This window comes from Ascaphus truei, chromosome 3 (assembly GCF_040206685.1).
Source record: "Ascaphus truei isolate aAscTru1 chromosome 3, aAscTru1.hap1, whole genome shotgun sequence".
NCBI lineage: Eukaryota > Metazoa > Chordata > Amphibia > Anura > Ascaphidae > Ascaphus > Ascaphus truei.
This window is the reverse complement of record NC_134485.1, coordinates 244,113,444-244,129,124: the sequence shown is the minus strand read 5'-3', so window position 1 is coordinate 244,129,124 and position 15,681 is coordinate 244,113,444. Positions and strand designations below refer to the sequence as shown.

General features: G+C 43.9%; 1 protein-coding gene across 6 annotated transcripts in view; it reads left to right on the top strand.

Annotated features, from left to right (window-relative positions):
- LIPT1 (lipoyltransferase 1) overlaps nt 1-15,020 on the top strand; it is a 20,000-nt gene extending 4,980 nt beyond the window's left edge. Inside the window, exons 2-3 of one of the 6 annotated variants that reach the window (XM_075590499.1) lie at nt 1,541-1,681; nt 13,482-15,020. In XM_075590499.1, the coding sequence (XP_075446614.1) occupies nt 13,488-14,606 (1,119 nt within the window). In that variant the 5' untranslated portion in view covers nt 1,541-1,681; nt 13,482-13,487 and the 3' untranslated portion in view covers nt 14,607-15,020. Of the gene's footprint in view, nt 1-874; nt 1,682-9,259; nt 9,469-12,078; nt 12,285-13,481 lie in introns of those variants that run through there. The other 5 variants (XM_075590500.1, XM_075590501.1, XM_075590497.1 and 2 more) reach the window with 5 other exon arrangements.
- The last annotated feature ends 661 nt before the right edge of the window (nt 15,021-15,681 follow it).

The window sequence follows — 15,681 nt, the reverse complement described above, 5'->3', positions numbered from 1 at the left end:
GAGGCTTTTTTCAGGTCTGCCGGCAGTTTCAGTTGCCAGCTGTGAGCCTTCCTTCTGGTGAAAGGCTCTTCTCTGCACTAACATTCCAATTATACAAATGGGCTTTTCTTATACACAGGTCTTTTTATTTTAAAAAACACACACACACACACACACACACTTTTCAACTCACTACATCCGTCCCCGATACTAAGCCCCACCTCCAGCATATCCTGACCTCCAACCAATCCCCTGCGCCTGCTCTAAAGCCCCGCCCCCCCCCCCCCCATACATCCTGCTATTGAGGGGGAAAAAAATACTCACGGCCGCCGCATCCTCCTCACGCTGCCCTCGCGCACCGCCGCCGACTCGCGCACGGGACCGGTCACCAGGGGCAAAACCCGGGACATTTCCGGGACAGCTCAGAAAAAAACGGGACTGTCCCGGTAAAACCGGGACGAATGGTCACCCTAATTATATTACTATTGGATACCCCCATGCACCATTGGATACAGAGCTGCCAACAGAAATCATGGGGCCCAGGACAAATGAAAGGAGCAGGGCCCCCGCCCCCCGAACCCATAGCGCACCTACCACGGAAAAATATTTTTTTTAGCGCAACTTTTACTTAACTGTTTTCTTCTTATTGTAATATGGAAAAACCATTACAATACAGTCTGTTTATTTTTATATTTTGAACAAAAGACAGATGCCTGCCTGGGTGGGTGACTGACTGACTGCCTGGGTGGGTGGCTGACTGATTGACTGCCTGGGTGGGTGGGTGACTGACAGCCTGGGTGGGTGACTGACAGCCTGGGTGGGTGACTGACTGCCTGGGTGGGTGACTGACTGACTGTGTGGGTGGGTGGGTGACTGACTGACTGCGTGGGTGGGTGACTGACTGTAGAGGGAGAAAGGGGGTGGCCCGGTATTAAAGGGGTTGCACCCCATATGGCCATCCCCTGACCTCACCAGAGAGACAAGGGGTTAACTGGACTGCGGTCCAGGGATGAGGTTTGCACCTTATTATACCTTGAAAATGTATGTTCCCCTGTTCCCATGTTTCATTATAAGCATGTATATTAATGTTTTAAAGTGCATTTCTGTATCTCCAATTCTGGAGGTCGCAGAGAGTTCATATTTGGCCAATATGTGGAGTCACTGTAGGCATTAAAAACTGGCAAAGGTCGACCCACTGAGCCCACTAGAATGGAACTTATTAATATGTGTAGATATTAAAGTGTATATGTATTTTATTTTGGATCTGTTCTGAAAATGCAGATGCCATTTGCTAGGCTAATAGGTCATGAAGGGCAGACGGCTGAGTAGCCTAAGCACGGTGATCAAAAAGTAACTGCCTTGATTGTTACCCAATGTCTAGGGATTAAGTATTAGTCAATCAACAAGCTCTGCCAGTCTAATTGTTACCTGAGGGCATGGGTTAGTCTGTTAGTCTGTGTCTCCACATTAGAGAGTGGATACAGATAATTGTTCACCAATAGGCTGTGTTCAATGTTAAGAATAGGGTTGCACAGGTATATAAACTGTGTCAACCCTACAGTTTTTAGTTGTGCTGGAGTTGTGCTTCTGATACCATCTTGAATGTCACTGGATTGCTGGAGTTGTGCTTCTGATTCCATCTTGAATGTCACTGGACTGCTGGAGAATTGCTAGTGGATACTTCTCCATTCCCCAACCCTAAGTAAGTGTTATCTTCTTGCCTGTTAATTGTACTATATTACTGTGTTCACCTTATTTAAGGAATAAATTATATTTTATTATATCTAAGCCTCGTTCAGTTCAACCCAGATATTTGGTGTTCATTATATCTTGTCATAATCTACCGTGACACTGACTGCCTGGTTGGGTGAGTTGGGCGAATTGGGTGGGTGACTGACCTTTACCGGGTGGGTGCTGCTTCCTGCCCCGCCAGACGCTTCCCTCCTGCCCCCGATTTCCCCGCGGCTCCTGCCCGGGACAGAAGGTATGCTCAGGGGGCGCAGGAGGTGAGCGGCTGGAGGGGGAGCGAGACTGGCGGATTCCGTAGCGGACACGCAGGGGTAGCTGGGTTGGCGAGCGCGGCGGTAGCTGGGTTGGCGGGCGCGGGGGATGCTGGGTTGGTGGGCACAGGAGAAGCAGGGTGGGCGGGTGTGGGGGAAGCTGGGTTGGCGGGCGCGGGCCCACCATGGCACTTCCCCTCCATCCCACGTTGGGAGCGGGGGAGGGTGCGGGCCAACAGGCACAGGCCAGACACCCTGCTTTCACTGCGCATGTGCGCCGTGACCCCGGCTCTGCCCATGTGCACAGGGGGGTCGCCGCCATTGAAAAAAAATTTTTTTAAACCGGGCTCGGCCGCGCAGGGGGCCCAGGACGCCAACACCGGCAGACCCCCACTGTGGGCGGCCCTGATTTGATACCCCTTGCACCATTATATTACCATTGGATACCCCCTTGCACCATTATATTACCATTGGATACCCCCTTGCACCATTATATTACCATTGGATACCCCCTTGCACCATTATATTACCATTGGATACCCCCTTGCACCATTATATTACCATTAGATACCCCCTTGCACCATTCTATTACCATTGGATACCCGCTGTGCCGTATTAATTTGTCTTATAAATTTGTCATCAACATACATTAATTGCATGTAGTCTCCTAGGGTGAAACGAAAGTGTGTAGACCTCGACAGTAAAGCATGAAGGAATCCTCTCTGCCACAATTAGATTGTACGCTCTTCAGGGCAGGGACTCCTTTTCCTAAATATCACTTATGTCTCAAGCACTTCTCCCCATTATGTGTTATTTGTATTATGTTATTTATATGATTGTCATGTGTATTACTGCTGTCAAGAGCTATGTACATTAATGGCGCCATGTAAATAAAGCTATACATACCTCAACAATACAGCCAATTATATTACATGAAGGGATACATGGAAACGGAAAAATGGGGGAGCATGGGATTAGGACACAATACAATACAGATGCAATCGATATAGTGCTAATATAGTGGTATGGGGGGCCAAGCTAATAATATACTTACACGGCCTTGTGTAAGCAAAAATCAAACAGATTGGTATCTTTACAGGATACGTCCTGACCTCTCCAAACTCAGATGTGGAAAATCAATGGGGGTATAGGATGTTGCTAATACATATATACTCACACGGCCCAGTGTGAGTAATAGTAGAGGTTCTGGTATCTTTGTGGTTTACACAACCCGTCCAAGCTTTTAGACTGGACCCAGGGGATGGTTCTCCAGCAATACTCCAACAGGAAATCTCACTCCAGTTGCTTGGAGTCAGTGAGTGTCTCTCCCCGGTCCCGCAGTGAATGGGGGGGGGGGGGAACAAGTGATGCACGATCTCAGTAAGGTTCTTTTTTGAAAAATGGCATTTATTAATACAGATAGATAAAGAACTCACATACACAATAAAACCTCCTGGCCTTCCCACGTAGCTCAGTCACGGGCCTCAGCAGCAGGTAGTACCGCCCCGCGTCCGGGGTGCACAGTGATGACACTTCCCTGCTCTGCTCTGGTTGCGGCTGTAGGAACTGGCTACGGAAGCCTCCGTAGGACAAAAACTGCCACCAATTGGAGCCCGTGACTGAGCTACGTGGGAAGGCCAGGAGGTTTTATTGTGTATGTGAGTTCTTTATCTATCTGTATTAATAAATGCCATTTTTCAAAAAAGAACCTTACTTAGATCGTGCATCACTTGTTCCCCCCCCCCCCCATTCACTGCGGGACCGGGGAGAGACACTCACTGACTCCAAGCAACTGGAGTGAGATTTCCTGTTGGAGTATTGCTGGAGAACCATCCCCTGGGTCCAGTCTAAAAGCTTGGACGGGTTGTGTAAACCACAAAGATACCAGAACCTCTACTATTACTCACTCTGGGCCGTGTGAGTATATATGTATTAGCAACTACCTATACCCCCATTGATTTTCCACACCTGAGTTTGGAGAGGTCAGGACGTATCCTGTAAAGATACCAATCTGTTTGATTTTTGCTTACACAAGGCCGTGTAAGTATATTATTAGCTTGGCCCCCCATACCACTATATTAGCACTATATCGATTGCATCTGTATTGTATTGTGTCCTAATCCCATGCTCCCCCATTTTTCCGTTTCCATGTTTGTATAAGGGCTCTGGATTGTCCCTACTCTGGGGTTGACGCAGACGGGACTTAAGGGTTGTCTCTAAGCACCTAAAAGAGACCAAATTTATTGGCTATACTGTAAGCACTGTTCTGAGACTCAAGGTAAGCGCCTGGTTGCTCTTGTTCCCATGAAGGGATACATGCAGTGTCCATTTTTACTTTTTGTGCTTGATAAATGCCTCCTTTAATTTTCTGTATGACACAAAAAAATCTGTAGTCCACGTATTACTCCATAACACTAATAATCAGATATGAAGAGGGTCCACCAGAACAGTACCCACATTTCCAGGTGCTTTATTTTGTGTAAACCCAAAATGTTCAGGGAAAAAAGCTTAAATATAATATGTATCCTGTTTAACTTGAATATATAACTCGCAGTACTGTAGGAAATCACCCATTCTCTGAAACACACACACTTTCTCACTTCTTTCTTGCAAAATAGCCCAAGTTATTGAATATGTAGTTGTACTGGCAGTTTTCTTTACTTTGACTTTTAATATACTTCTATCTTTTTTGTTTGGGGCAGAACTTCTGAGCTGCTACTCACACTTGGTATTGTAAAGTGTTTAAACATTATTGGGTCCTCTGTAATATCATAAAATCTGATATTCAATCAAAATATTTGACACCCATGGTCTGTTTACCAATCCATGCAGTTCGCATGATATTAGTATTTAGGGACCCAGAATGACGATTCTTTCTTCAGTTATGGTCTGTAAGACCTGTGCTGTCTGTATAAGGCCTAGGACATAGTGGAATCAGCGTCGCTGAGGCGGGCTGAGCCGCGCTGAACAGATGCACAAAGCCCCTCCATCTGTAATCAGAGCGGCTATAGTTTCTCCCTTCGCATGCGCGCTGGAGCGTGCGGAGGCTGAGAAAATCAGAAGAGACAGGCAAGTTTGAAATTTTGCCGCTTGGGGGAGCGGAGGAGTGGTTACGTGACCGCTCCCATCCAATGGGGCTGCAGCCGGCATTTTATCTACTGTGTCGGTGAGATGATAGAGCCACACACACACACACAATCCCCCCCCACACACACACAATCCCCCCCACACACACACTATCTCCCCCCCCACACACACACACTATCTCCCCCTCCCACACACACACTCAATCCCCCCACACACACAATCCCCCCCACCCACACAATCCCCCCCCACACACACAATCCCCCCCCACACACACACTATCCCCCCCCACACACACACTATCCCCCTCACACACACTCTATCCACACACACACACTATCCCCCCCCCCACACACACACAATCCCCCCCCCCACACAACCCCCCCACACACACACACAACCCCCCCCCCCACACACACACACACACAATCCCCCCCCACACACACACAATCCCCCCTACACACAGACACACAATCCCCCCTATACACACACACACAATTCCCCCCCCCCACACACACACATTCAATCCCCCCCCCCCACACACACACATTCAATCCCCCCCCACACACACACTCAATCCCACTCCCCACACACACACACAATCCCCCCCCCCACACACACACACTCAATCCCCCTCCCCACACACACAATACACACACACACAATACACACTTTCTCCTGGGGGGGCGACATGCTCCGATCCCTCAAACCTCCATGCTGCTGAAAACTGGTGCGGGAAGCAGACAGGAAGACAAGGAGGGGCTGTCTGTGTGCAGAGAGATGACCCGCCCCCTCTGCAAGACACAGACACATAGAAGCAGCAGCACGGAGCTTCTGGCCACCTGTGCACAGCTCACCCCGCCCCCAGGTTTCCCTGCAAGCAGCCCGCGCCCCCCTTACATAATCTTGCGCCCCACAGTTTGCGCACCGCTGCTTTATCCTATAGCTATACTTACAGTATATTGATCCAGAGGAAGGCAAACAAAAAAACCCCATTAAGGGGAAAAATAAATTCCTTCCTGACTCCAAGAATTGGCAATCGGATTAATCCCTGGATCAACATCCTTCCCATGTATACTTTTTTGGTATATCCCTGTATACCTTTCCCATCTAAAAAGATGCCCAACCTTTTTTTTAAACAAATCTATTGTATCTGCCATAAGTCTCCATGGGTGATGAATTCCACATTTGAACTGCCCTTACTGTAAAGAACCCTTTCCATTGTTGCTGCTGAAATTTCCTTTCCTCCAACCTTAAGGGATGGCCCGAGTCCTTTGTACTGCCCGTGGGAGGAATAGTTATTTTGAAAGCTCCTTGTATTGTCCCCGAATATATTTGTATATAGTTATCATATCCCCTCTTAGATGCCTCTTTTCTAATGTAAATAAATCTAATTTAGCTAGCCTCTCCTCATAAGTTAGAATGCCCATCCCCTTTATTAATTTGGTGGCTCTTCTCTGCACGCTTTCTAGTTTCATAATGACTTTTCTACATATTCAAGGTGTGGTCTTACTAATGCTTTGTAAAGGGGCATAATTATGTTTACTTCCCTTCCATCCATTGCCCGTTTAATGCAAGATAAGATCTTGTTTGCCTTTGCAGCTACTGCATGACTTTGGGCACTATTGCTAAGCCTGCTGTCTACAAGCACTCCTGATTCCCCCAATGTATCCCCATTTAATTTGTAAGTCGCCTGTTTATTCTTGCATCCCAAATGCATAACCTTACATTTATCTGTATTAAACCTCATCTGCTATTTACCTGCCCACGTTTCCAGTCTCTCCATGTGCTTCTGAAGAGAAATTACATCCTGCTCTTATTCTACTACCTTACAAAATGTAGTATCAGCAAAGATGGAGACTTTGCTCTCTGCCAACCTCAAGGTCATTAATAAACAAGTTAAAAAGCAGGGGTCCCAGTACCAATCCCTGAGGTACTCCACTCACGACTTTAGCCCAACCTGAAAAAGTTTCATTTATGACAACCCTCTGTTGTCTGTCCTTTAACCAGTTTTCAATCCAGGTGCATACAGTACATTATTACTGAGTCCAATTTGCCCTTGGATCCCTGAGGATCTTCAAGTTGCTTTGTGTGTTCTTGCCACTTTTCTAGTGCCTATTATAGGTAATTCAAAAGCTTAAGTTTCAAGTCCCCTTGCCTTATAGAAATAAATGTCCTGGTTACTGTGTACAACAAATGACCATCTAGGCAACATTATTTTATTTCTAAAATATTTTACCAGGCAAAAATAAATAGTTACCACTTGTTTTTAGTATGTCCTGGGCACAAAATGTTGACAACTGTCACGGGAGACAAGGTTCTACAACATCTGAGATCATTTGATTGAGCAAAACAAGATGGTAAAATAAATGGTAATTTATTTCTTCTAAAAGACTGACACACACACACACAGTTACACAATTCAAGATTAACACACTTACTGGGGATTGGGCTAACTAATAAATCCGTTTCCGGAACGAAATTCCTTCAGATCACATTTTGGGAGCACTTTCCAATGACCGGTAGTTACTCACAAAAAGTCCTGGACATCTGTTACTTTGCCGCTATTGGTGTGGCGCTTGGAATCCGCGCTCCCCATTGGCTCCAGGCCCTCTTAAGCATTCAGGCTCTTGTACACTAACCTGGACAGGGTATCGGAGCGTGGGAATTCTCCTGCCAGCCAATCACTGATTTGCAGGATTGTAAAGCAGGGCGTGCATCTTTTCTCAGGTAGCAAGGGGGCATGGGTTAACATTGACCCCTCTGCCTCTTTGCATACTGAGCCTATCATCTGCTCAGGCTCCACAGTCTGGATTTTGGCAAATGGTGTTAACTTGCCTTGTGTCAGGCAGGATATGGGAACTCCAGAATAACGGCAGAGCCCCTCCTGTCCTAATACCTAGGCATCTCTGAGCCTTTCAAGTTCGGCCTCCGGACAGACACAGAGGCACCAACTAGTAGTCATCTGGGTCTACTGGAATCCATGACTTGGAAAGCCCTCAGTTCATATACAGGTTATCAATATCTATACACAATAAACTATACCTGTTTAATAAAATATGTGGTGTCCTGTCTTCTGTGTGCTAAAAGTTATGAGTTCTTATTCTGGTGTCAGTGGTGGAGTGAGTGTATATATACCCTACAATCACTAGCCTCATTCCTGGCACACATGAGAAAAATACTTTTAAACTTTTAAAACACTGCAAACATGTTCAGCTTTATAACCTTAGCTCGAGCACCTTCCTCAACCCCTACTCTAGGCTCAGGGTACCTGGGCATGTATGTGGGTACGTCTGCTATACTAGGGAACCCATGCTATACTAAGGACTCAGTCTATACCTGCAGACATATTTTTACCCCTTCATATCCATTTACCTTGTCTGGAAGATGCTGCAGCAGGGATCCTGGCCATGAGTCGTAAGAACGTTTCCAGGGTCCGAGGTTGGCGGAGTAATGTGCTTGGCTGTATCCGAAGATATCACTCGATCTCCAGATACAACTTTTGGGGTATCCGATAACTCTGGAACCCCGCTACATAGGCACATTCTGCAAAGACTTTCTCCGACAAACCCACCCTGAAACTTACAGCCTAGAAATCACCCGATCCCAGCATCCCCAGTAAAGGCAAAAATCACAAATCTTTAATGTTGCAAAATCAGTATACAGTTGCAGTAATACATTTTTGTCATCTTGGTCCCAGAGCTGACACTCTTAAGACCCTAACACACGGGTCAGGGTTAACCAAGTGGGCCTGACCTTTATTATAAGCCTGTTTAACCCCTTCATCGTCACAACAACATAGCATTGATTGTTTCAAGACTTGTCCAAATTTGTCGTTTTGGAGTAGTACTTTCTTTGTATTTGAAAAGTGCATTAGAAATTAAACATAGGTATATTCTTAGAGTACATTAGAATAAAGTATTGCTTTATCTTCAAAACATTACCTGACTGGGAATCTGAGGAGAGTGTTGAAAACCACTATGCAAGAGCACAAAAAGGAAATAGTTTATGGTTTAAAAAAAATAAATAATAATATTATAAGCATATTTGCGAGTGGTTATATGTTGCAGTTCAAAGTAATTTTCTGTAGAGTGCTTGTCAAATTTCAGTGTTGGCAGCACGAGCTGTATAAATGCATTATTCTTAATGTCTTCTTTATTTAGATCAGTTTGTGTGTGTTGAATAAAAGTATTTTAATTTTTTTATTTTTTTACTGGAATTCTCCCTGTGCATTTGGTCATACCTGCAGACAATTATGACAGATCTGCTCCACCCTTGGTCCACCTCGTTGAGGCTGTATTTCCATGTTGACTGGAATCTGTTTCCTGATTTTTGATTTTGGTAACCTTTTTGTAATTCGGGTTGCCAAGGAAATGTGAGCTCTTCAAACTATAAAATAATACAGGTATTAGAGTATTACTAACAATTAAATTGTGACAGATCAAGTACATAAATAAAGAACAATTTTGTGTTTTTATTCAATGTCATGAGGATGTATTTCTTTAAATAATATACTCTGAGTTCAGCAAGGTCAGCCTAATTTGTAATCTGTGAGTTTTAAATTCAGTTGTAGATCGTATTAATTCATTTGGAAAATCACTTCTTGTACGACTTGGATGTAGTCCATTGTGTTGTATCCACTGCAAAATCCTGCTTGTTCTGTAGGCTGGGCAAAGTCTAGTGTCTGTTGCAGCCAATTAGTGAGTATCTTCAAAAAAATAAAAATCTTGTAATTAATTGGAACTAGACTACTTTGTCTGTAGTTCTTGAGGTCTTTGTCTTCTTTCTTGTGGATGAGGATAACTATAGCATTGCCCCATTATTCTGGATATGAAGCGCTATGTACATTAATGGCGCTATATAAATAAAGACATACAATATGTCCTGTTTAAGCAGCATGTAAAGAGTTTTTTTTTGGAAGGATTTTCTCTACTTCTCCAACTTCTTTATAGATTTCAATTGCAATTCCATCTTCCCCGGGAGTCTTACCATTTTTCATGGCCGTTATTGCTTTTGCAGATTTCTTCTGGAAGGACGCACGGTACATCATTGGTGGTTTCTTCTCGCTTGTCCTCTGCTGGATTATGCCCTATGTTGTGTGTGCATACAATTTCATATAGAAGCCCTCAACTCTTTAAGTGTAGGGACTTGTTGATCCATAGTCTCGCTTTAGTGGAATGCTTAGTCTACTTTCTAATACGTTGTTTCTTGTTTTTTTTGTTGTTTTTTTTCTCTTCAATGGTCTTCACCATATCACAGTTACATTCTCTTCGTTTAGTATCCCTATCCCCTTTCTCTAATTTTTCTCTGAACACATTATCTACTCCCAGTTGGCACCACCACTAAACTACCATTTGTAGTGGAGTTTTACATTGTCACACTAATGTTATCACCTATACCCTCCTTGGTACTGAGGGGTACACACTCACCCTCTAGGGGGTTCCTTTATTTTGTTTTAGAATCCCCATGCATTTTTGAGCAAGCTGAAGCCATTGTCATTTACAGTTATAATTATCTGCTGGTGTTCTTGAGGTTGATGTCCGTTTTTTCTTATGGTCTCTTTAATCGTTTTTCTCCTTTCCAATTTCTCATTCAGATGTAATTTGCAGCGAATCAACTGATAATCACTACGTCTGTCAAATGGTTTAGGACTGTACATTCTTAAATCACATGTTTCTGATCATTTGGATATAGTGAATTTCATTTTGAGTTCCAATGAGTTCATTACATGTCCATTTTCTGTTTGGATTCTTCTTGAAGAATGAATTCATGATGTAGAGCAGGCCTGCACAACTTGTACAGTGAGAAGGGCCAAACTGCTCCAAGGAAAAAAGTTTGGGGCCGTACGGGTAAAATCATCATCATCATCATCATCATCATCCTCATATATCTACCCCAGCACCCTTCATCATCCTCATCCTCATATCTCCCCCAAAAACCCTCATCATCAACCTTTGCGAGACTCCCCATCGATCTCTCATACCCCATCTCTCCCCTTCACCCATTCACATAATACCCCCCTGCACACCACACACATCCCACCCCCCCGCACCTCACATCACTCTCCCCCTGCACACCACACACATCCCACCCCCCTGCACACCACACACATCCCACACCCCTGCACACCACATACATCCCACCCCCCTGCACACCACACACATCCCACCCCCCTGCACACCACACACATCCCACCCCCCTGCACACCACACACATCCCACCCCCTGCACACCACACACATCCCACCCCCCTGCACCTCACATCTCTCTCCCCCCTGCACCTCACATCTTGATCCCCCCTGCACCTCACATCTCTCTCATCCCCTGCACCTCACATCTCTCTCATCCCCTGCACCTCACATCTCTCTCCCCCCCTGCACCTTACATCTCTCTCCCCCCTGCACCTCACATCTCTCTCCCCCCCTGCACCTCACATCTCTCTCCCCCCCTGCACCTCACATCTCTCTCCCCCCCTGCACCTCACATCTCTCTCATCCCCTGCACCTCACATCTCTCTCATCCCCTGCACCTCACATCTCTCTCCCCCCTGCACCTCACATCTCTCTCATCCCCTGCACCTCACATCTCTCACCCCCCCCTGCACCTCACATCTCTCTCCCCCCCTGCACCTCACATCTCTCTCCCCCCTGCACCTCACATCTCTCTCTCCCCCCCCCTGCACCTCACATCTCTCCCCCCCAACCCATTTCAGCAGCCCCCACAGCCCATTTCAGCAGCCCCCCCAACCCCTCATGGATGAACTACCCCCCCATGTTACCTGATGGCGACGGCAGCAGAGGTGGTGGCGGCGGCGGCGGCGGCAACAGAGATGGCAGCAGGGAGAAGCGCGAGGGATGCGCGTTCTAGCAGCAGACCCCGGAAGTTCCGGGTCGCGCTACACTGGTAGAGGGGAGGGAAAGGGGGGGAGCGCGCTGTCACACACTGCTGGAGCGTGCTCTTTCCTTCCCTACCAGGGAAGTGAGGGGTGAAGGGGGGTGGGGGGGGGTTGGAGGGAGCCGTCGCAGGCCGCACAGGGCCCGTATGTTGTGCAGGCCTGATGTAGAGGTTCTCACATTCTGTAAGTTCTACCATCTTGTCTCCACGTTAATTCTGGTTACCGTAACCATGCTTGCCAACTGATGTTTTGTCTTTCTGCTAGGCACCAATCTTTGCATTGAAATCACCACTAGTGACCTTGTCCTTGAAGTTGTTTGATTTCACGGTAGAAGCCTTTCACTTAATTGTCTGACTTAATGTTAGGGTATATACTTGGAATATTTGAAGTCTGTATCTGTGTCAACTGAATGACTGGCTGCCTTTTCTGATTTAACTTTCATACTCCACTATGTTAATCCATTGTGTGTGTGTGTGTGTGTGTGTGTGTGTGTATAGATATACGTATATACTGATATAGATATACTGATATATAGGAGATTTTTTTCTGATTATGCCTTTATAGAAAGGTGTGACTTGCTAATAAATGTCTACTTAATTTTCCTGTGGTTTTTTTTTCTGAAGTATTTACAGAGTTGAAAACCTAAGGAGTTGTGTGGTGTTTAAAAAAAATAAAATCTATATTTATGCAAAACAGCAAATAGGCTGCTTTGAAGCCAGAAGACCTGCATTTTTTTCACATGATGCCAAAGAAGACACTCTAACATTTAAACCTTTGCATTGTTTAAAAAGTGTTTATGGGGATGCCACTTGTAGTGTGTCAAGGGTAAATAATTTAGAAAATGCATACAAATGTATTTTAAGCCTGTGGTCCTGTTACTACTGATGGTCCAGAATCATCTAAGGAAATCTTCAAGCACACCATAGTTAAACAGCAATAAAGATTATATATCATTTTTGGGAGTGGAATTTCTACTGAATAAAGATTTAATCTTTTATTGCTGCTTTACATGGATTGCTAAATATTTACTTTGCTGATTGCATACTATTGGCAGCTTTGACTGCTCCAATTGGCACCTGTTGTTGATAAATGATGGGATATATTTTGTGCCTGGTTAGGTTTATGCATTCTTGCTAATAATGTGTGTGAAGTTTATGGAGGTTGGTACTGTTAGCCTGTATCATAAAATAATTAAACAATATAGAGCAAAACTGATCCCTTTGAATGGCTAACTGATGTTATAGAAGAATTACAAGCTTTCATATCCACTAAAGTTTTTCTTTCCGAAGTGGTCATGAAAACTCACAATTTATCTTGTAACAACAATAAACCATCTACACCATATATATATATATATATACTGTACATTTGTTTGGTATGGCACTGAATGTGTTTCAAGCTACTGATTTTACTAATAGATTGGTTTCAGAAACTATAGATACCATTCTAATCTCCAACAAAATGGAAGTAGGGATATACTAAATTAGGTCAATGGCAAATTAACACTTTTTTTCCCCCCTTTAGTGAAAAATGCTTTTCCAGTCAAAGCTGAAAATCCATTTTTGCTGGTTTGCCTGTCGCATACCAGTGGCCAGATTTCGAAGTTCAGCAAAAGGAGGACTCATTTTGCAATCAGTCTCCAGTAATGTATATGAAAATCTGGCTGTGGAAGATTGGATCCATGACCACATGAATCTAGAAGACAAGAATGTCCTTTTTCTTTGGAGGAATTTGCCAGCTGTGGTTATTGGCAGGCACCAGAATCCTTGGAAAGAATGCAATCTTCCCCTTATGAGAGAGAAAGGGCTATGTTTGGCAAGAAGGCGTAGCGGTGGAGGAACTGTTTATCATGATCTGGGCAACATCAACCTAACATTCTTCACTTTGAAGAAAAAATATGATAGAATGGAAAACCTAAATTTGATTATTAGCGCTCTTAAAGCATTGCAACCTGAGCTGGATGTTCAAGCAACAGAAAGATATGATCTTCTTCTAGATGGGAAATTTAAAATATCAGGAACAGCAGCAAAGCTTGGGCGAACTGTTGCTTATCACCATTGTACATTACTATGCAATGCAAATTGCACTCTCTTACCATCTGTCCTACAAAGCCCTCACCATGGCATACAGAGTAATGCCACACCTAGTATACCGTCACTGGTAAAAAATCTTTTGGAAGCAGATTCTTCCTTGACATGTGAAGTAGTGATGGATGCTGTGGTATCAGAATATGCTGTACAGCATAACATTAAACCTCATGTTCACATAATAGACCCAAGCGATGAATCACTCTTTCCTGGCATATGTCAGAAAAGAAGAGAGTTGTGTACCTGGGAATGGATTTATGGGAAAACACCAAAGTTTGGAGTACTGACTTCTTTCCAGATCTTTTACGAGCATTCTTTAATTGATGTCAAGTTAAGTGTGGATGTAAAAAATGGTTACATAGAGGCATGCACTATGGAGCTGCCTGATCATTGGCTTCCCCAAGGACTGTGTAACGAACTGGAAAACTGCTTGCTGGGCAGTAAATTTTGCCCAAGTGAAACTGCTTTATTAGTGAGTAATTTGCGAAGAACATGCGCACAAAATGGTGACTTGGATACGAAATGGAACATGTTATGTGACAAGTTAGTGGCAATAATGTGACCGATTAATCACTTATGCCTACCACATTTCTATACTTTATATCTGGTTACAACTTGCAGGTTTGTAATAACAAATCTAAATTCTGTGGGTTTGTTGGTGATTTTTTTCTTTTCTTTTTAATAATACCTATAAAGTATAATCCGCTCCCTCTATCTACTAGTTGAATCTACAGTACAATCCATGTTAGATGCAAGTTTAATTTTATGAGACAGAAATATACAATAACTGACCTTTTCAATAATCTTGACACACTACCTTTTCATAATTCCTCCCCAGAGAAATGATGGCCTACCTGAAAAGTGAGATGTACAGTACAATAGAATGGCTATTGTCATACCTTCTGGCAATCACAAATACTTGCTGTATCCATGTATTTTCTGTTTTATTTATAAAATAAGGCTTTCTGGAAATAAATATGTTGTCTTGGATCATTAAGTATAACTCCAGTTATCATTTACAGGGCTTGACAAACCCCCTCGCCCAGGGCAAGTGGATTTTGGGAGCTGGAGAGGGACTTTTATGATCGGAACTCATTTTATCTATTACACCATTTGTTAATTCATTCTTTTCCTTGATACATGGTTATATGTTTATTGCGCCAGGGACTTGGTTTGTTTTTTCTGCTGATAGAAAAAAAGGTTACATTTAAACAGGATCAATGTTTCTGTCTTAAGTACCTTTTCTCGAGCAAACTGAAACAGATCTCGTTTAAATAAAACCCATTTTCCCCCTATATCTATTGGTCCTGAGAGTGCCTCATTTCAACATTAGTATATATTATTTACTTTCAGTGCACCCAGACATGTTTACCCATTGAGTGCAGCTTTTCTATATACAGTATATAGTGTGTGTACATACATACTGTGACAGAATGCCCGTGGTTCGTGAACGGCAACATAATTCTTCCAGTGAGATAATACTTTGGTTTTATTTGTTCACAATAACCACATATTAGGCACACTGTTTCTTTAAGATAAACAAAGCTTAAAACAAGTCTACTCCCTTTTAGGGTGACTAACTAAACATAACAGGGCCTATCCAAACGACTGACTAGTTCAAGTCCAAAAGGCTGTGG